Raw genomic sequence first — 22,630 nt, 5'->3', positions numbered from 1 at the left:
AAGCACTATAGAACACAATTTTGGAAGGTAGGAGAAGAGCATGATGTTCTTCTATCTCTTCCCAATACCTGAGTGGTCAGCACACTTGCCCTGAAACTGGAGGTTTGTTTCAATTCCTTGCTATGATTGAGAAATTTCAGTTTGCATTTCTATTCCTTTCTCTAAGTGTTATTTAAAAAGCAGAGCAGGAACAAGTAAAGAGAAAGGGTCTGAGAACCAGATTGCCTCAATTCCGTGACCTGTGTCTGGTGTTTCCCGTAAGGCAGGCAACTCTAGTGGTCCCGGGCCAGGCAGTGGGAAACTAGGCAAAAGGACTTCAGGCCGTCCAGCTAACCTGTCCTAATGTGGCCTCACAGCCTGGTAAGCAGGGCCTCCTTAACAGATTTTCTCCCCAGTGGGAAAAATGATTTTCACTTAAAACATAGAAGTTCAGAAGAGCCTGCTTTATTTGGGGGGGGTTCAGTTGTTGTGGGGAAGGCTAGGAAGTCATAAGGAAGCATTGCATAGTAAACGAAGATTGTCTATTGAAAAAACTGAATATAGGATGAGCATTTTACCCTTTGAACACTTTCTCTATTTTGTAGTCCTACGTGAATAACTATGGATCCAGTCTCATCCTACCATGCCCATACTGTCTCAGCACCTCCTCTGCCTGCCCAGAAAAGTGTTTTCTGCCAACCTTCCCCCATCGTTTCTGAACAAGTCCTGACACAGGCCAAGTTCAAGACAGCAAAGTAGGGAAATGACAGATGCCGTTGGGAAAATTAGCTATTGCTTAATTGGTTGTACATGTGTAGGAACTTGTTGGTAACCACTTGCTGCCGTTTTTCCTTGGAGAAACTTACTACTGGCTTCTTCACAGCTCACTCTTGCAATGCTCATCCCAGACTGGTGGGTTGCGCTTCTCCAACTATGAACTGCTCATTTATGGCACAGTGGCGGGCTCGAGCAGGTGACAGTGGTCGGGAAGGGTGTGATTTGGGTTCACATCCCTTTAATAGAGAAGGGAACTGAGCCTGAGCATCTCTCCCAGCTCCCTGCTATAAGTAACAGAGAAGTTCCTTTATGTTCATGCTGGTTTTTGGATCTGGCTCCACAGCTGTTTTCAGCTTAAACTCTGACAAGTTCTGTCCAAATCCACCGATATTTCTAAGTTAAATAAAGTTGCATTTTTTCTGGCAAGTAACTATTTAATGAATAAATGTCCAGCTTTAGTTTCAAGTTACAAGCATTAATCAACACCACCTTCTCCCGTGTCCTTTCTTTCCATCGCTTTAGTTTTCCTGAAGAGGTCCAGAATGATTCATTTGTAAAACAAACTTTCCATTTTTAATGCCGAAAAAAAGATTTCTGTTTTTGTTCAGATCATATCTATTTCGCATCTTATTTTTTGGCTTGTCCACTCAACTGAAAATGTAATTTGTGCAGTTCTACTTGAAAAATCTTAATTGTGTTTCACTGAATGTAGTGCTGGAGCAGAATTGCTCAGAGTAGTTTGAGTGTAAATACTGAGACCACCACTAGCCTGTCTGGATTAATCTTGACGCACTAGATGTATGGTCAGTGCTGGAGCAGCAGACTTACTAAGAAGCAACAACTTCTTGTTGCCAACATCAACACAAGATCATCTTAAATCCTGCAAGTTAACAGGCACAATCTACTTCAATCCTACTATAAGCTAGTACTAATTGAGCTTCTTTGCTATGTGTTTTACCCCAACAGTTTTTTTCTCAACCTCTTTGTTTTGAGTTGGACTGTTTCCCAGTATGGCTTTCTGTGCCACTAGCTGAATGTATTTGTCTTCTGCTTATCCACATATGCTGTTGCCCCAGCCAGCACAATCATCTTTATTCCTGCTTTTAGAATACTTCAGTCAGCTGAAATGTCTGCTTAAAACAGTAATTGTTGGAATTTAATTTGAAAATAGAGCCTAAAAAGGCCGTGTCTCCCTTTCACAGGTGGTGATGTCTGTATCTGCTGTATCTTCATGATGATAATTTTTCCAATAATTTAAATCTATAACTAGTTTTCTAAGCGTTGCCTAAATTGCACAGAAAGGAAACAGTGCGAATGCATGCAGTAGCTTGCCATCTATAAAATAAACTATAAAAATAATTATTTCAGAATTCAGTGTTTGCAAAGGTAGTATTTTCCCATGTCAATAATGTTTATGTGTGTATACAAAACTATAATTGTTATTTCACAAATGCATTTAGAAATAATACATTTAGAATACTTAAGATCTTTTTGGATCATTTTGACCAGGATATTATCATTCAGCAACTGTGTTTCCCTATCTAAGAGTTATTTTTTTATTTCAATAAACCATTCTGCTGCTCCTTGTCAAGAAATCCCCGTATCCTTTCCGTTACTTTCCTAGAACACAAAATCATAACATGCAAAACCACCTGACCAATGAAGAGAAGAAAATGGCCTGAAAATGGGCCAACTTCACATAATTTTTCAGATGACTGAAAATGAATGTGGGAATAAGGCTGTCAGTTACTGCCAGCTGAGTGAGCATTGTTTTAATGGATATAAAAGCAGTATGCTGACCATAGAAATCAAATTTATAAAAGGTCAGGGTGAACAGAACCTCATGTTTCAAGAAAAAGGGCCTCTTGAAAGCTTAAAAAAACATTGGAAGTAGAAGTATAAGCTGAGAAAATTTGGCAAGGAAGTAGCGCCTGAAACCACAAAAATAATATCTGCATTTTTTAGATCCCCAAAGAGGAGGAGAAAAATGAAGCAAGAGTGCCAATATTTATTTTAAAAAAAAGTTCTAAGAAAGATTTTAAAAACTGATGTGGACTGAGAAATTACAATGGCACATACTACTCAGCTCATCCTGCTGAACATTATATATCACAAGAGCTATGTGGAGGAAAGCTTTTAAGGCTTACAAATACAGAAAGACTTTACACAGGAGCATGTTGTAAGTAGGGGAGAATGAGAGGTTAATATAGACAGAAATTGAGAAAGTATTCTTAGACTGAAGTATACAGAGAAAAAAATGATAATGTACTTTGGTAGGATTTTAGATGTGTTTACTCATGTAACTATAGAAATTGAGGCAGACAGAAGATCTCAAAGTGGATCAAATGTATATGAAAACAGAAAATAGTAGGAAATCAATGAAACATTAGTATATTAAAGAAAAACTTTATTCATTTCATTTGATTTATCCTTCCCATCTATTTACATTCTCAATTTCACTTTTCAGGAAAGCATAACACAAGCTATTTCATCATTTGAATTTGTCTGTTTTGCAGTTTTCTTAAGAAATATGTTTTTCTTCTACAGCTACATATCTTGATATGACATCCCTCTTGTTACAGTATATGTGTATTTTTCCTGATAAATCTAGAAGTTTGATCATATTCAGTACTCTGTAAAACATTTTGAAATTTTATAGTTTATTCAGTATGGTATTTCATAAACCCTAATAGCCTGGATCCGTGCCATTAGTGTCTGTCATTTCAGTCTGTATTTAGAATACATTAAGCAATCACACAGTCTGCCACGTATATGCAGACAGCTCCATGTTGTTATGTGATTCTGGATAAGGTTTGCTTTATGTGCGCGAGAGCCATTCTTTTAACCTATGAGGATCCACATTCAGAATATGGCATTTTCACTGAAGCAGTTGGTGACACTAGTAAACATATGAGAGAAATCCAAATCCTTAATAGCGAAGATGATGATGATTTTCAGTAGTTGTTTTCCTTTGTTTGGAACTTCTGAAAGCACACAGAATGGTGCTAAACTGTTTTATGAAAACCTAACGCGTAACTGAGTCAGGTGCATAGCATGTTTTTGTAGCTGTTCTGGCTCTAGGTGGCTCCCTGATGAAATATCCATTCACCGTGATTTGTTTTTCAGAAGTGCTCTGTTTTTTATTGGCAAGTATCTAGTTTTTAAGTGCTGAGGTTTCAAAACTGGAGGCAGCCAGTAAGAACTGATCTAGGGAACATACCAGATAAGTTCCTTGAATTTCGTGGTTAGCAGGCTGTTATGAAATGGTTAATATGAAATGAAATAGTGTTCTCTGACTGAAGATTAGCATTGTTTGTTGCTTCCATGTAACTCTTCAGGAGAGTAGCTTTTTCCACAATGTTAATATGTTTTTGTCTTCCTTTCCTTGGCATCCGTTTTTTCCTTTTCTGCTTATCCCCATACAAAGAGATGAGGTGACCACAAATTTGGCTTTTAACTTTTAATTATACACTGTATGCCTGTTAGCTCACTTTATACAGAAAGCAGAAGATTCAATTTCCACCAGAAGACAGGCAAAAAATCTAAGCAGAAGCCTCTTGGGTGCATATGAGGATTAGTGTTTGGGAGTTTTTTTTTTTTTTTTTTTTTTTTTTTTTTTTTTTTTTTTTTGCAGGGGGAGAGGGGAGGGAAGTGTCAGGCTAACAAAAATATTTTTATTTCATTTTACAACAAAATTTCCTTTTAAAAACTACCTTCTCAACCTTAGGGAAAATTAAATATTCATTTGACTAGGATTGACTTGATAGTCTAAGAAAGGATTCAGTGGAATTTTCTTCTCTCCTTGGCAGCTGTATTCCCTGAAAAGTCTGTCATGAGAAACAGTGTTCAGGCTTATAACCTGGAAGCCTACAACACCAAGGCAAGGGAATAGAGAAGGCCGTGAGAAAAGACTGGGAGACAGACACTGTCAGAGAATGAGTATATTGGTTCTTGCTAGCTTACAGTAAGAGGCCATCTGCTATAGTTTTGGAGTGTACACGTAAGACAGAGTATTCGTACAATATTTCACTTTCTCTTCAAACTCAGTGATAACATAAGATAAGACACAGGTTCTCATTTGCCTGAAAACCAAGAGAAGGGAAAAATAGAGTTGCTCTTATCCTTTTGTAAAGGATTGCAAGGATAAGGGAGTTGTGAATGAAGATCATCACCTCGTTTTTTTCTCTTGACCCTTTTGCAATAATTTGTTTTCTTTTCATCCTGGAAAATTATGACAAAGAAATTAGATGAATTCCTTTCTTCCTTCCTCCAGATAACCTCACTAATTCATCCTTCATTTCCTATTTCCTTTTCCTCCTCCCTCCGTCTTTTTTTTTAAAGGGCAAAATAGGACATTCTTCCTTTTGTTCTTTTTGATGACATTGGTGTGGTGACTGCAGTGTAACTGAAATGATTTCTTCTTCCTGTCTTTCATTTAAGATTGGTACACATGATAAAGAACAATAAATGGTATTGCAGGTAGTCTGTCTTCCACAAGTGGGTGATGACAGATGAAGAATGAAATATAGACAAAAACTTTGTTCAAACTAAAGAACCACTATATACAGGGATGACAAGGGCTTATTTTGTATTGGATGGAAAACCAATTCAGCAATCCTAGTTAAAACAAAATGACAAACAAGGTACAGTGCATAGTCAGTGCATAAAGAAAGTAGTTTTACTCATTCTAGATATAGACTGCAAAATTGCCAGTGTTGAGGAGTAATGCTGAGTTTGGCAAAAGTTGCAACCCTAAAGACTTAACTTAAAACACTTGAAAATGGGAAATAGGCAGAATTGAAAAAATTAATAGGGTTAGTGGAATGCACTGGGGGGCAGATGGTAAATATACCAAATTTTGAAGTACATGTCTCCAAACTCTTGAATCAAATAAAAATAAGGCAAGGGGGTGCTTTGTTTTGGGCTACCAGGATGCAACAGAAACCCACTGGACATTACTCAGTTGTAGTGAAGCTGTTCAGATGTAAAGTTGGTATTTGCTGAAATATAAAAGATTAAAGTTGAAGAAGTGGTGAGCTTACAAGGATGAAAAAGGATAAATTCATAAAAGTTTTGCATCTCCAGAAGAAAAAAGTACTATATGGCAAAGACAGTACCCAGCGTTGCCAGGTTACAGAGTGTGCACCACGAACCTTTTAACAGACAGATGTGATTTTGATGTCTAAACTAAGGACACGCCAGAGCTCTTCTTTTTAATGTTCTAACTAAAATATCAGTGTCCAGGTTAAAGTCAATAGAAATTAAATTTGAGCAATAAACAAAATTGTCTTCACAAAAGAAAAATGCATCTTTAGTACCAGAATTAGAGTGTTCTAGGAATCCATTTGAAGAAAATTCATTCGGTCTCAGAAAAAGTCTTTTTATTCAAAATGTTGGAAAGCATGATTCCGAGAATCATTTTCAGAAGCTGAAGAAAACAGTCTATAGGAGCAGGAGCACTTTGGAATGTGTCTGGGAAATGCAGCAGGAAAAAAAAAAAAAAAAAAAAGGAGCCAACAGTATTAGACGTAAGTAGAAGGCAACCATGTCCCTTATTGCTTGTGTTTGACCTTACTAGTACAAAAGGTCAAGAATAAGGAAGGAATTCAAGGAATAAGTGCATTGAAAATGAAAAAACAAGTTATTTTACATGCTAGTGACTATAGGCATTTAGTATTAGATATAAACAAAGATTCACCAATGTTACAAGTAACAATTGATACTTTTGTTCAGGAATCAGGTTACAGTTAAAATACCCTAACCAGAAATCCGGTTAAAAAAGACAAACAATCAATTCCCACTGATAGTAGTAGATTAAAATCAGATGTATAAGTGTTAATGAATCACTTAAAAGGGCAAATTAAAAAAAGTAAATATTGAGGAATAAGTAGCAATTCTTTGCAATGGACTAAAGGAGTGAACATTCTCTACTGTAAGATTAGTAACTGAGAATAGATAGGAATTGTACGGGCTCCTTTCTGTGTTTTTTTTTTTATAACACTTCCCTGATTTTGTGATTATTTCAATTCAAAAAACAGAAATCAAAAGAAAAGGGTCAAAATATCCGTTTGAAGTGCTCTGACTAGTGCTATGAGATATTAAAAAATGGCATAAAGGAACAAAAATAAGACTCAGTACTGAAGTATTCCTGCTGTGGAGCTAATCTATCAGGAATACTAACAGAATGGAAACCAATGCTTCTGGTCTCATGACTTACGTAATAATCCAAAATTCCAGCTGTTAGCTAACAATTCATAATCAACACATAATCAATACATAATATTGAAAAATGACTAAGGTAAGCTTAATAATTGCATATGTCATAACACCTACGTTAAAAAAAAAAGAAGAGATCTTAGTTACATCAAAATGAAATTAAAATTAAGGAGCTTTCATATTTGGCCCAAGTAAGAATGTCAGTAACAGTTCTTTTTGTCTTCTGTAGAACTTTCCATCTGAATGTCTCAAACTACTTTACTAATCTAATTTCAGTAAGTGTCACCAATAGATGTTATTCCACATTACCAAACAATGAGATTTAGGGATTTTTCATGACCAAATTCAGGTGACAACCAAATTTTAATGCAATATATCTTAGCATTTTTTTCCTTCTTAAGTCTATCATCTGGCCAATGGACCCATATTACCTTTAAAAAATACTCATAATTCTGAGTAAATGAAAGAGTTTTACAAGGACGGATAAACTTCAAAACAAATAATTGCAGTTGATATTAACAAAGAAGAGTGCACTTAATTCAAATGTAGACAGGGTTGGTTGGTGTTTGGTTTTTACTTTATTAAAAACAGCTTATTTGGGCTGCATCTAGAGTTCCATGCATAGTCATGAAGTCTCAGCTGTCAAGATATGTCTAAAACAAAAAGCTTTCGTGACTATTTTTAAGAGACAAACTCATAAAACTATCAAAATAAAGAGCATTGACTTTAAATAGAAGCAACAGCAAATATTGGATGGAGCACATATAATTTTTGGCTTTAAGACTAACCAGATAACATAATTCCAATACTTTTTGGTGGACAAAGTGTGTATTTCCATTTTTTTAATATAATGAAATGTATACTATTTGCTACCTGTAAGAAATATAAAACAGCCAGGCCCTCATTCATATGATTTGAGAAAGCAAAATGCAAAAAATACATTTTAAATAATCCTAAAAGAAAAATAAGTCTCTTTAAAAGATTCAAACTGAGAATGAGGAAGTTACTTTATATTGGCTCTTATAATAGTAAAAAGAGTCCTGCAGGAAATGTCAATATTTCCTACTTTCTATAGTTTTATAGATACCTAGTAATGGGAGGTTTAACATTTGAAAATAGTGTAGAATGTTATGCAAATTGACAAAAATGGATAATTGTGTATTTTGGCTGGGAAAACAATACAACAGAAATACTGAAATAATTGAGATAATTTGATCTTGACATGATAATCTGATATTTGTAAGACTAATAGACAATTAAGAGGAGTGTAATTGAGGACAATAATTGAATTATAGCCTCCTTCCATTCCTCTGATTTTCTGACCCGTTTACTGTTTTAAGCTCATTTAGAGTGTTAAGTCACTCGTTTTATAGTGGGATAACTATACCTCCATGAAGTTGTCACTGTTTTATACTTGAGTAGAAGAGGAGGGAGAATAATGCAATCTTAATGTATGGTCAGTATATAATGTGCTGGTAATATTCATCTATAATAACTAAGTGCTGGTAAATATCAAGACATTGTAAGTAAATTATTGTGGATGCTCTAAAATGTTAAAACATAGGATCTTATCAGTATTAAATGTTTTTCATTTGAAAAAAGCAGGACAATTTGAAACATTTTTGAAACAAAGAGTGAATTCCTGAAATATTTTATTTTGTCAAGGAACTAATTCTTTGACAAATCTGCTGGCTGCTGTAGAGCAGATTATGGTTATGCACATTTTATATTTCAAACACCAAATAAAAGACTGTTCTAGTTATATTAACTAATCTTGAGGAGACTGATTTATTCTTGTAGCTTTTTAAACTTGAGAATTTTCGTCTCTATTTCCTCTCTCTATCTGAAGAAGCTGCATACTTACAAACACTACATACCAGACAGTAGTGGAGTACATCCAAAGAAGGATGAGGCTGGAATCTTGCAGACTTACTCTTCTTAATCGTCTGAATTTCCACGTACATGATATCAAGTGTGTCCTAGCATCTGATCTCAATGAGAGACCGAAGGAAAACTTGGTTTACTTAGCTTATCAAAGTTGAGAGTAACTTGATCACAGTCCCTAATTACCTACACAAGGAAAAGATACTTGATACTAGAGGACTCTTTAATCTACTAGACAAAGGTGTCACAAGACCCAGGGGCTGGAAGATGAAGTCAGCAGAGTTCAAATTGAAAATGAGGAGCAGATTTTTAATATGAAGGTAATTTACTTTTGGAAGAGTTTACCACATAATGTGATAATTCTACAGCTGGCCTGTGACTGAATGGAGGAAACATGTAGTCTCTTGCATGTATGTGGAGGACCTCCAAACAAATCAAGCCACTTTTCCTCTGTGTTTATTTAGTGTGGATGGCCAAGGTGAATGAAACAATGCTATTGGCCACAATTTTGCTCTGGCTCTTTGTAAATTCTTTCTATGTAGACGGTAGGAGTGGTCCTCTCAAGTTTCCATCAGAGGCAAAACTCGCATTTGAAGACTTAGTATGTTGAGCTTTGTTATCATTATCTCTGAAATAGACTTATTATGTAGTGGAGCAAAAAGTACAACACAAAGCTATGGAGCTATATTAACACAGTGTGTGTGTAAACTTAAACCAGCTTTTTAATGTATGAGGATGTGTTATTAGCATGATGCTACACCAGCTTCTTTCCAACTGAAGGGGAACAGTCTCCATTACCTCAAGCATGGAAGAACATTGGCAGCAACAGCAAAGGATGATTCTTTTAAGAGCTCCCTGTTTAGAAGCTGATAAAGGTCATGATTACAAAAGGAAAGACTTCAACTGAGTAAATCACTGCAAACTGGTAAACCCGTAGTTTCTATGTTCCTGGGGAATGGAGAATAGAGAAATTGCATCCTGATGCCTTCTTTTGGGGATTCTGTTTAGTGAAAGTGTTATTTGCTTTCCTTTACTTGGAATGGGGGGTGTCACACAGGGGATGCAACTCTGCTATGAACTGAAATCTAGGAAAAGGCCCAGTCTACAGAAGATGGAAACTGAAGTTGGGTGTGATGAGGAGATGGATATCCATCCCAAACTACTGAGTCCTAACAGGTGGAAGGGTATCAGGGTCTCAGCTGTAGGCAGGGACCAGTTGGGCAGGGCGGAGGGTTGAAGGTAGCCCTCCAACTGATGTAAATGATTGAGGAAGGATTATTCCACACTGCATGAGATATTGCTGGGATGTTCACAGATAAGATAGGTTAATAAAGCTGTTATCTAATTAAATTGCGTCTTTTCTGTCTTGTCTGTTTTCCTGTACATCTAGAACAGTGAAGGAGGAGTGAAAAAATTATTTAGTTATAATTAACATATTGTCAGCTAGTCTTAGAGTGGCAACTTATAACTGAGAAGCTGACAAATTAGAAGAACAATGCTGATTTTTAACTTATTTATTTTAGATTGTTTTCACAGTTAATTTAAAAATGCAAAAATAAAATAAATTGTATTTTGTTCGTGATTTCAGATATTAAATATTCCTACCTTTTTAAAAATTACCATGATGTATGTTGTTCTATTTTTCTATATTTACTAATGGAAAGTACAGAGTCCTAATTTGTGACCCTGTAAGCTGAATTATGGACGTGAATAGCAGCTTATATTATTTTGATTGTACCTTGCACAACATACCCACAGAATTAAATGTTATCTAAAACTGACAACTCTGTCTCATGCATACAGTTGGAACGAAATACAGCTAACCATAATTGCAACTCCATCCATTGCTTGATTGTAGAGGTAGGGTTTTTTTTGGGGGGGGAAATAAGTTGATTTTACTCATGAGAAGCAGATCTAAGTAGTATCAAGTACAATTTAGTGATTCTTCTCCAATGATTATATTGTATTTTTAAAAGCTTCAGTCTCTATTTTAGCTCTTGCTTTTTAAGTGTCTAAGAGGTAAGATAAACTATACTTACCTGTAGTTTGTTGACAGAGAAAGCCTACTATGTTTTCATGCAATATTCTCATGAAAAGCTTCTTCCAATAACTGTCACTTTTATTTTATCTTTAAAGGTCCTTGCCTACACAGAAGGTCTTCATGGAAAATGGATGTTCAGTGAGATTAGGGCTGTTTTTTCAAGACGTTATCTTCTCCAGAACACAGCTTTGGAAGTGTTTATGGCAAACAGAAGTAAGTTTATTTTGTTTGCATAAAAACATGCTAGTAGCTCTTTTGCATGGTATTTATTAATCTTTGATTTTAAACTGTGGACTTCCTTTGACAAAATGTTTATTTGCAATAGTGCTTACTCTTGCATGTATTCATTACATTTTATATTAAAATATCTGCTGGCAAGCCATTAATATAGGATTTACTTTCCCTGCAGTAGTGAGATTGATTTATAAAGACAAAATATTGTAATTATAATCAAATGTTTGATAGGAAATTTGATTTTTCTGTGATTTCACCCCTCTCCTCAAATTTTCTGCAAATATTTAAGTGAAACATCTGCTTTTCAAAACAATACATGCAGGAGTGAATGATTAAATACCTATTAAATTTTAACTGCGTAATTAATGAGGAATGAAATTTTCCATTTCTGTTTTCCCATCTTCAACTTGAATTTTTTCCTGCTATTAATTAGTATAAAGATACATAAAGAATGCAGTTTACAGAATTAAAAACTGTGTAAGTTTTAAATGATGCAAGTTGCTTATTCTGAACCCAAACTGTTGTAAAGGTTATTTATAATGTCTGCTTTAGGCTTTTATCTTAGGTGCAAGTCAGAGGACCCAAGTCAGGAACCTAAGGTTTCTAAATTGTCAGTGGAGAGAAACAGGTGTAAGTTGGGATGATCATAGGATGATTACAGTAGTAAGTATCCTATACTACTTGATGGCAGGAAGTAAATGTAAGTTTAGAGTGAATAATTCCCCATGTATCTGAGATAGAAGTAGTAGCTGTGTAGTATATGTACTTGCACATGTAGCCCATGAACTCAGGAAGCAGCACTACCCATATTTTGTGGATGTTTCCTGGTGGGATTTTCTGGTATCAGAAAGTGTTTTTCATGACTGAGGCTTTCTTACTTACTCCTTCTCAGGGGGACATTTTGCAGTGAGGTTCTAGCTTTTCATTCTGTGATGCTCTAATGAGCTCTTTTTGCTTCATTTCATTGCTGGTTTTCATGAAACATTTCTTTGAAAGCTTCCCCTTCCTGCTTTACCCACTTCCTGCTAGATATTGACTGAGTATAAAGTTTCAGAGCGTGCCTGGATGTGAGTGGCTTGTTATTGTGTGACATGGACCATCCATCAGGAACAGCATGGAATTTAATTAGGAAGAAAAGAACACTCCAAATTGATAGGTAGCTCTTTTTGCCTTATGAACAGCCAAATTTATTATTAATAAGAAATGCCCATTTGCATTGTTATATCTTTATGTAAATATTTGTTGCCCGCCAGAACTCTTTATCTTTTTCCTTCAAATGAGGTCTCTCAGATAAATCTAGTAGAATTTGAACATGTAAAGACTTCATCACTGAACTTTAGCACAGCTAGTATTTAACAAGGTTTTCTACCAGATGCCACTGAGTAAAGGCAAAATAAACCCAAATGACAATGCTCTGCCAGTTTCCTGTGAAAGAAATTTCCTTTTGCAATCCTCTATTGAATTAAACTAAAAAGGACCAGTTCAATAAATAACGTGCATGGATCCAGACAGTTTTCTGTACAAAAACGTGCTACTTTGAATGGGAATTGAATGTTTTGTGGAGTGTGTCGGTAGACTTTTGCCTTGAGCAGTTCTGATACAAAGTTTTATTTCAACTGGAAAGAGAGAAATAATCAATTGCTGCTCTTGAGTTTTTTAATCTACCAGTTATCAGACAAAATATTCAATCTACTGAACAGCTTCCTGGCCTGATAAGAGATTAAGTAGTAAAGAAGTAAATAATATTTCTTCTGAGGTATACCTCACTCAGGTCTTCTGCAAAATCGGAGAGCTAGTACCAAGACATTAACCAGCTAATACTTCATAGTTATGATGTATGGCAGGAGTATCTGTTCTGACTTGGGTCTCCAGGAGGATAAAAGTATAACTAAATTCTCTTCCAAATAAAATCTAAAAAAACATTTTAAAAATAGGTTCTTGTAGATAAACAGAGTTCTGCAGATGGCTTACCAGTCCATAATTTCTCTTCTTCTCATAGCTTCGGTTATGTTTAATTTTCCTGACCAAGCAACAGTGAAAAAAGTTGTGTACAGCTTGCCTCGTGTTGGAGTAGGAACCAGCTATGGTTTGCCACAAGCCAGGTAATTTGATTAAGATATTTTTTTTATATTCTGTGCTTATTATATTATATAAATATAAACTATATTTAAGGTATTTTGAAATATGTCAACGCTAAAGTATTGTTCCTGTTATAAATCTCTAGATTTTCTATTTTTAGGGTAGTTGGAAAAACATTACTCTTTCCTAATATATAACCTATTTCCTAATATATAAATTGTTATTCCATAATATATTATGGAATAGAAATAAAAAAGAAATATTTTCATAGAATTTTAAAAATCTTTATAGGAAATATGTACCTTCCAGTGAAGGACCAAAATTAAATATAGCTTATCTCTTCAAATTCTGGGATTTAATCAAGGACAAATTATCATCCTTGCTGTGATTAATTTCCTGGAGAATATGGGACTAAACTTGACTGGGATTTGTGTTTGCTAAATTAAAATTATTTTTGTTTGTAAATTTTCTCATTTGCCTTTTATATGAATGTATGTGTATTTTATTTCATTGCACATCAGCATAGTGGCTATTTTGCACTTTCCAAATTGCTTCTATTCTTTATTCGTATGATGATTCTTCTGCTGATTAATATGATGATTCTTCCTCTGTTTCCAAAATCAAGGTGGAAATAAGTTTTGAAAAAGACTAACTGAGGTTCACATTTAGAGATTTTCGTATTCTACAAAGAAGTGCAGTTTTTATTTGATATCCCATGAACACTAATATCAAGTCAACTTATGGTCAGAAATAAGACTGGGAATTTTCAGATAATAATGCCTTTTTTATAAAGGCATTTATATTTCAGTGAAGGCTAACATGACCTTCATTTGCACGTCACAGAGCTAAGGGGAAAATTTCTGCCTCCAAATGTTTTGTTCAGAAATGTCTGTTCAAAACTAAAATAATTTTCAAGCGTGCATCACCAAACCGTGATGAATTTTTTTTAGGTTCAGGATGAATTCTTCATCAAAATCAAAGAAAAATAATAACACTAAGAGAGAGGATAGACAGCAGGAAATTCACAAAATATGGTGCCTTGGGTTCAGATGTCTGTTTGGCTGGACTTGGCCAAAGGCCAAAGACCTAATCATCAGTGTTGCTTGGGATGTGCCTGTCTTTGGTTTGAATGTGTAGCTTTCTCTGTAGAAAAGTGTTTTTCTACGGAGTAAAACTTCAAATTGTCTTTGTTTTATCCCAGTGCAGAATGTGGGAATATTCAGAAATGTCAAAACATTTGTAGGATTGGGGAATGATTTCTTTCCCAGCTAAACATATTTCCCTGTAATGAACTCAAGAGTCTCCTGATGCCTAAGGCTTGATCTCCTGAATGTGCTGAAAATCCTCAGGCAAACTGCCAAGTTCCTTGAGTTTTCACTAAGATCAAGGGGAAGTTGAGGCATCTCTTTGAAAGGTGCATCTTGTTAACATTTGCACTGCTCTTCCAAATACTCAAATTAAAACTAAATGGGAAGTAATAGTATTTTTTTCTGAAATAAAAATGGCCACGCGTTCTAGAAAAAGCAAAATGCAAGTCTCTCAGTCAAAATGTGTGACCTTTTTTACTTTTGAAATTCATATCCTTTGTGCATTATTCAGTGAATAATTGTTAAAAAAAATGTTAATAAATAATTATTTAGAAAATTTTCAGCTTCAGTATCATAGGCAGTTATTTTTATACCTTTTTCATAAAAGCTTAGTTTGAATCAAAAACATTTTGGAATTTCAGTTTCTTTATACCCCTGGTTTGTAGAATCAAATACATACAGGTTTTTGTCTTTGTATGTATATCTACTTGCTTACTAGCTTTCAGATTAAATCTGGCGTATGGTAGTTAAGTTGTTTTTCTTTCTTGTTTGTGCATAATCACTTTATGATTTATGCACAATAAAGATCCTGTAATCATAATTCTGCCTTTATTTCTGTCTACATGTTCTTATTGTCTTCAGTAGGACTGCAGTGGAGTAACTGATGGAAAAGCTAGCTCAGTAACTGCTATGCAGTTAATACTTTGTCACTGTTAGAATATAGCTTACCTTCCCATTAATATATTGGCTCTGAAATGCTAGCTGGAATTTTAAAATTGTGTTTATCTGTATCACTAATATAAGACGATACTATGCTGAGTACCGAAAAGGAGCTGTTATATTGAGTAAAATGCCTCCATTTTTATATAACATATTTTTCAGATTAAACTGTACTTAAAGAATATTTTAACAAAAGCAGACCTTTCTGGTTGTTTTGCTTAGTTAGTTAATTAGTTTTATTTTAGTAAGTAATACTTTGATGTCACTGATAAAAAATTTTTCTAAAGTTAATTACATTATCATAAAGAATTGCAATTCAAGATAGAAACATTGTGAAGGAGTAAATGAATTTTAATGAGGTAGATGAACTTCAAGTGCATTTCTGTCTTCATGGAGAAATCCAGTGCTGAACAAAGATGGGAGAAAACATAAGCAAAAATTAATATTTATGATTTCCTATGATCACCGAAGATCAGAACTGGTGTCTCTTCCTAAGACTGCTACTGAGCTGCTGTTTTGAGCAAGTCTCCAGTTTGCCTGTTTGCTACCACTCCCACCCTTTGCCTGTTAAGGCTTTGATTCAGCAAAGTATTCAAGCATATGCTTAATATTACACATTGTTATAGTAACTGCTTATAGTCGTGAAATAACTAGATGCTTAAAATTAGTCACATGTCCAAGTGTTTGGTCTGGTTTAATAATCAAATTCATCTAACGCTGATATATTCAGTTTAGTTGTTCCTGAAACATGTTGCATTGATTGTAGTGTCCTTACGACCTTGTCATATGATACAACTAGTAGATAGTATTGTACCTTTTATTTAATTTATTTCTGGAGTGTCATATGATTCTGTGTAGGTCGAGTAATATCCTCAATTTTACAACACTATAAGAAGACCATGTTTTTAGGGTTTTAAGAACTGAAATGTGATTTTCTGATAGGTTTTTATTAAAGTTAACGTCGTGGCCTAGAAACTGTTTTAACTGTTTTAATACCAGCTGTGAACTACCTAATTGTTTTGTAAGTGTACAGAGATCAAAGAATTGGTAAAAGTTATAGTTACAATATCATATTTCACTATTAAATGTGCTAGCACCTTATGCTGAAATTCTGTGGGCTGTTAGTGCACTAGATGAAACGATGGCTCCCATTGCTAAAGTGGAGAAATAATCGATGAGGTTGCTTCCCGACGGAAAACCTGTACGTGAGCTGGCGAGGTGACTGAAGTCGGTGTTGGCTCAGCACTGCCGCTTGTTCCACGTTAGTGGCTTGGTAACGCATTTCCACACCTCCATCGAGCTGGTTGCGGAGGCTGGTTTTGAGTAAGGCAAAGGGGTGGGAAAATGATGATGTCATCAAAGCATAAAACCCCTTTTAGAGCTTTGATTAAAAGTGAATATTGGCTAGTCTCATGAGAGAGACTAGCTGAAGCCAGCGACTTCCAAACCCTTTCTTCCAAGCGTGAACAGGGGCTGCACAACACAAAAGATTCAGTAGATGCTAACATTTGTATGAGGTACTTGGAGTTTCTTTGTATGAGATTGAGACATGGAGCTACTGGAGAGAGGCTACGAAGATGATCCGAGGGCTGGAGCGCCTGCCCTGTGAGGAACGGCTGCGAGAGCTGGGCCTCTTCATCCTGGGGAAGAGAAGACTGAGGGGGGATCTTATCAATGTGTATAAGTACATGAAGGGAGGATGTCAAGGGGATGGGGACAAACTCTTTTCAGTTGTCCCATGTGACAGGACAAGAGAAAATGGGCAGAAATTGAAGCACAGGAAGTTCCGCCTGACCGTGAAAGGGAATTTCTTCCCTGTGAGAGTGACGGAGCACTGGCACAGGTTGCCCAGAGAGGTTGTGGAGTCTCCTTCTCTTGAGATCTTCAAGACCCACCTGGATGCAACCCTGTCTACCGTGTGCTAGGTGACCCTGCTTGAGCAGGGGTGTTGGACTAGATGATCTCTAGAGGTCCCTTCCAACCTTACTGATTCTATGAATCTAAATTAAAAGTGCTTGTGAAAGGGGGTGGGCCATATTCCACATACAGGATATATGACATCCCTTCCCTCAACTAAATGTCACGAAGTGCTTAGTAAACATACTTAAAGCAAATAAAACTTGATAAATTGGATTATCCCCTTGTACATCAGAGGGTTTTCTGCAGTTTCCATGTGGAGTAGGTATTTCACTGTTCTCCAGAAGTGAAGGGAACGCATTCATTTTGTGCATCTTCGTATCTGTGATGGCATACTGAAAGAGAGGCATGGTTTGATCAAAGGCAGGTGAATTTAGCAAAACACAAAACAGTGGGTCTTCCTGTGTTAACTGAAACAAGCAGGTGTGGAACCAATTTATTGTGCATAATTTTTTCCAGTCTCTGCTGAAATAACTGAAAATCTTTCAAACACCTTAGATACAGAGAAAATAAGGAATTCTTAAAAATTTTTTTTTCTCTGAATTTCTCTCAAATCAGGCATTCAAATGTAAAGTCCAGCACTTGACAATTTATGGAGTTTTAAGACTCCCTGGGAGATTGTGGGCAAAGTCTAAAAACAGTTACTAAGTTGTACTGATGCATAAATGTTTCATCACTGGAGAAGCAAAAAGTCTATGATGGAAATACTTTGTAAATTTAATTATCTTTGTTAATGGTACTAATTTCTAAATTTATTATTTTGTGTGTAGCTTTAGTCATAGTTTACTGGGAACAAGATATCTTTGAGCAGTTCACTGTAAAACTAGTCACTATTCTATAAAATGCAGTGTAAAGTATACTTATATATAAATAATTCTTTAGATAAATTGCTCAGAAGATGTGTAATAGAAACAACTTAAAAATATTTGTATTGTCTCTGGTGTACTGGTAAAGTTTAAGTACCACTGGCATCTTAGAGTTCACTGAAAAATAATGACAGACAAACTGACAAGAACTTATGCTTTGCTGTTTTGGATAAATACAGAGATGAAAAAAGAAGGAAGAAAGTGTACCCACATTTCCACAATCATTTTTGTATATCTAATTTGTAAGCCGAAATATGACAGCCTTTGGCAACCTACACACTGAATATTTATATATATATAATTGTGATAACTACATTCCAATTAGGCATACTTATCTGAAAATAGGGTCTAATGAATGTGTAGATACAGGTATCTGTAAATAGATAATCCACATTTTTGTAATTTCTGCTCAACTTGAGACTTTTATATGACCTTGCATTGAGAAATTCCTCAGTATTCACAGTCTAGAAATAGTACACTTAATATGTTAGTGGGCATCAGAAAGCTGAAATATCTGGTGTCACTAGTTACTCTTAACAGACTACATACATACATTGTGCATCCTATGTATGTATACATATATGTTTAAAATCCATGAATAGGATAAGTTTTTAAGATGTCCTTTTTTAAAACAGATATAAACATTTTCACTAGTCAAATCAATTTATGTTTTGATATATATTTTATATTTCTATAAAAAAGTACCAGAAGAGAAGAACTTCTTCCAAAGATTTCCCCTTTCTTTTTTTGGCAAGGGCTATTTACTCTAGAAAAGTTGTGAGCAATGAAGCTATTTCTGCTTGCTCTTTTGGAGATTTTTTTCTTCAATGCATTTTAAATGCATGTTACTTTACCAACAAGAGGCTGGGTATACTATGGGCAATCTAGAATTTGGTGCATGATATTTGCTTATTGCGCTCTTTTCAAACTGAATATATAATAGCTGAAATTTTGTGCTATTATTTTCCTTGCATAATGTTTGGTTCTTTGTCCCTTACCCAAACATACAATTTGTACAAAATACATGGAAATTATCTTTGAAACTTTCAGTCCTCTTCCAAATTCAAATGAAATGCGATTCAAAAGTTATTCCTGAGAGAGAGGCTGATGGACATGTGAGCAGATAACTGAATAAACCTTGTTTCTTTTGAAAACCAGGCTATAAATAGAAATCTTGGAGCTTATCGGAAGATAGAAAGGCATCAATGATAGCTGACCGTGAAGGGGGTGCACAAATCGTGGAGTAAATGTCTTCAACCCATGTGCTGGAAATATATGGCACTTTAATCCATCTATCAGTCATCTTAATGAACTTATCCTTTTGAAAGAGGGAAATGGTATTCCTTTTTTATTTCTGTTAGACAGCCCAGGCACCAGGAGGTCTGCAGTTTTTTTTGCTTCCAGTCTTTTAACCAGATTCAAAATAAAATAAAACACAAAAAATATTGTTCTGAATTATTACAGTGCTGTAGTCTTGATAAAATAAAATACAGATTTTAATTTTAGTCATTTCTCAAGTACGGGTAATAGTGTCTTCTTGACTTCATTAAATGAAATAAAAAAGCCTCAGAGAGAATCTGAAATTAATCACACTAATAACATTGCCCTACATCTTAACATTTAATGAGGCTCTTAAAATAATCATTCTTTAAATGTATTTCCTAGGAGAATCTCTCTGGCCACTCCCCGACAGCTTTATAAATCCTCCAACATGACTCAGCGCTGGCAGAGACGGGAGATATCTAACTTTGAATACTTGATGTTCCTCAATACTATAGCAGGTAAGGCTTCTGACTCTTTAATCCTTCATAATATGTTTATATTTGTCAAAGTCTTGAGTACCGTGACTTGATGGACTGCGTTTATCCCTCCAGAATTCAGCTGCAGCTTTATGATAGATTCTGAAACACGCACATTAAATTTTATCAGAAAATGCACAACCTATCACTGAGACTTTAGATTCATGTATTGTTGTGGAGGTTGTTCCTTGCTCTCCTTCTGCCATTTCCTCTGCTGACAGCTTTGTCTGAAGCTTTATTAGAGTCAACAAACCATTGCCAGAGAGTGTCTGGAAATAATAATGGGAAAATGTAATTTCGCTACTTCATCATTCTCAGCAACAGCAACTAGACAGCAGAATAACAACAGTATTCTGCCTAGTACAGATGTCACCTGGATTGTGGTATGATTCGATTACAGCATCTTTTCTCGTTTAGTTCTTTGAACTGAAATATAATATCAGATTAGGTATTTAAAATGAGAAATAACTGCCACAAATCCATTCTTTATTGGCAAAAGAAGAGTTTTTTTCTGGCAATTGTCATTAATTAAACATTGACAGTAGCATTTTTGTTTTCTCTTTTCCTTTTACTGCAGAGCTATTAACCTCTGCAGAAATTTTAAAGGTAAAAAGCAGCATATATACTATAGCAGCTGAACTATATACAAATATTTCTCAGAGTTGTCTAATATTATGACTCCTGCCTTTAGCACACGTGCTGCTCATGAACCTGCCAGAAAGAGACTTTCTCAGGCACCAAAGAGCTTTGTTTGAAGCCCAAATTAAATTCTACCAGGCATCACTATACGCCAGTGTTACAACTCGTATCTTTACCTTGTCCTGACTTTTATGCTTGAGGTTATCCTTAAGCCAGACGTAAGACAAATGTATGTACAAAATCCAAAGGTAGCACCCAAATATTGTTACTCTGGTCAGTGGACACAATCATGGCACTCTTCCCGATACGGCAGAGGCAAAATTCAGTAGCTGTCAAACCCATCTTTCTTTGAACCTTTCAGCTTTTACCCCAGTGCTTATATAGTAGTCATCTTCCATGTAACTGATCTCATAGACCTTAATAAATGTGTCATCAAATTATCCCTGTGTGATACAGAAGTGCTACTGCTAAACAATTGGAAATCTGAGAGTGTGTTTATGTTATGCAGTGGAGCATGGAGCAGAGTCCCTTAAGCTACCAGAGACCTGTGCTGGAAAGCCCATATGGTGCAGTCCCATGCAGGCACACCAGCTTGGTTCCTGAGCATTATAGCCTCAGTCACGCAGAGCCCTGCCTAAAGAATGAGTCCTGCTGAGAGTTTATTACCTCTGGCACGGTGCCACAAGAAAGCTGCCATCCTGCTTCTGGACACTGGCCTGTGTGCAGCCGCTCCGTGTGTCTCACGCATCGCTCTGCACTTCTGGTTCTGGGGAAATGCATGGAGAGCCTCGCAGGCTCCCTGAACACGGCGCTGAAGCTTGGAGAATTTCCTGGAGAGCTAGGAAGCTAGGCTAGGTCCCCTGAGTCCTTGTGCAGTACATTAGCAATGAGATTGTCCTTCCCTTGTAATTTCCTTTTTCTGTATTCCTTGTTTCTGTAAGCACTGAACTCTTTAAATGAGAGTAGGCAAGAGCTGAGCCAATTTTTGATAAATTACTGTTCATTTTTAATCAGCTCATTTATTTTTAGGTACATCACCAATGCATCCTGGAAGATATCATTAAGTCTGAAGTCAATTAAGAATTGCAGTGATGCTTGCACTAAAGTATCCATCAATAAACAAGCTTCATCCATAAGGGAACACTTCAGGGTATCTCAGAGGTCCCAAATTAAATATTTTTTGACCTGTTGTTAGATATTAATGCTGCTGGGCAGGCTTTCTAGCAAAACACTTGGGTAGTCACATAAGGCAAGTTTCTCTTAATGTCATCTAGTAGTATTCACCTTCCTTATAATGGGGTAGCCTTCCATTTGCATTCCAGGTATCACTTGCTGTGTGCAAAATTGGGAGGATTACTGATTTATTTTTCTTTTTAAAAAATGTTAAGAAGGCTTCAAGCCACCACTTGTCTGTGAGCTTGCATTGTTGTTGTTGTAAAAGCTTGCAGCAGCTTGGTCAGTACCTTAGCAGTGTCTCTGTAACTCAACACACCTAATTTCTGGCAGATTTTTTTGTCTTAGTCTCTCACTGGTAAATCTCATTCTCTTCCTGTAATTTCATTGTTGTTTTTCATTGTATAAACTCTTTTTTTTTCATTTTCACAGCATTAATTATGATCTCTATCAAGTCTTTCAGCAATATATAATCAAGTTCAAATTCATGTTCAAATTTAGGTAGTTTCATTCATAGGCCATATTCACTAAATGAAGGGGAGATAAATTTGAGTCTCTAGAAGAAATTCAGGCTAACTCTTTATCTCTGTCCTTGATTGATTGATTTATTTGGTAATACAATTCTTCTTTTTGATGATATTTTGAAGTCACATAGCTTAAATACATGTTTTCTGATGGAGAAGCAATATGCTGATTTTTAAAAGTTCTGGAAGTGACCAAAATTTATTACATGAAAGTCAGTACCCATGCACAATGTTCTACTAAGACATGAGCAAGGTTTTGAGTAACATTTGGGGAACTTTTCCTTATCACAAAGCATATCCGTTATTCTGATTGTTATTTCAAACCTGTCTGCGTTAGTCAGCTAAAGGCTCCTTGCAAATCTCTGTATTTTCTCTTCCATTTTCATTTTCCAAGAAGGATTTCCTTCCAAGACTCCCAAGAGTTAGGTTGGGAAGAAGGTATCATGGTACTGTCTCAGAAAATGTTTTGCAGGAA

The 22,630-nt window shown here is 35.6% G+C and overlaps 1 protein-coding gene across 2 annotated transcripts in view; it reads left to right on the top strand.

Annotated features, from left to right (window-relative positions):
- The window catches only part of NBEA (neurobeachin), a 519,777-nt gene that overhangs the window by 403,721 nt on the left and 93,426 nt on the right, over window positions 1-22,630 (top strand). For both annotated transcript variants that reach the window (XM_062567111.1, XM_062567112.1), the window contains 3 exons: window positions 10,993-11,110; window positions 13,131-13,233; window positions 19,686-19,801. In XM_062567111.1, coding sequence (XP_062423095.1) covers window positions 10,993-11,110; window positions 13,131-13,233; window positions 19,686-19,801 — 337 coding nt within the window. The remainder of the gene's footprint in view (window positions 1-10,992; window positions 11,111-13,130; window positions 13,234-19,685; window positions 19,802-22,630) is intronic.

This window comes from Rhea pennata, chromosome 1 (assembly GCF_028389875.1).
Source record: "Rhea pennata isolate bPtePen1 chromosome 1, bPtePen1.pri, whole genome shotgun sequence".
Lineage (NCBI taxonomy): Eukaryota > Metazoa > Chordata > Aves > Rheiformes > Rheidae > Rhea > Rhea pennata.
This window is presented reverse-complemented; position numbering and strand designations above follow the sequence as displayed.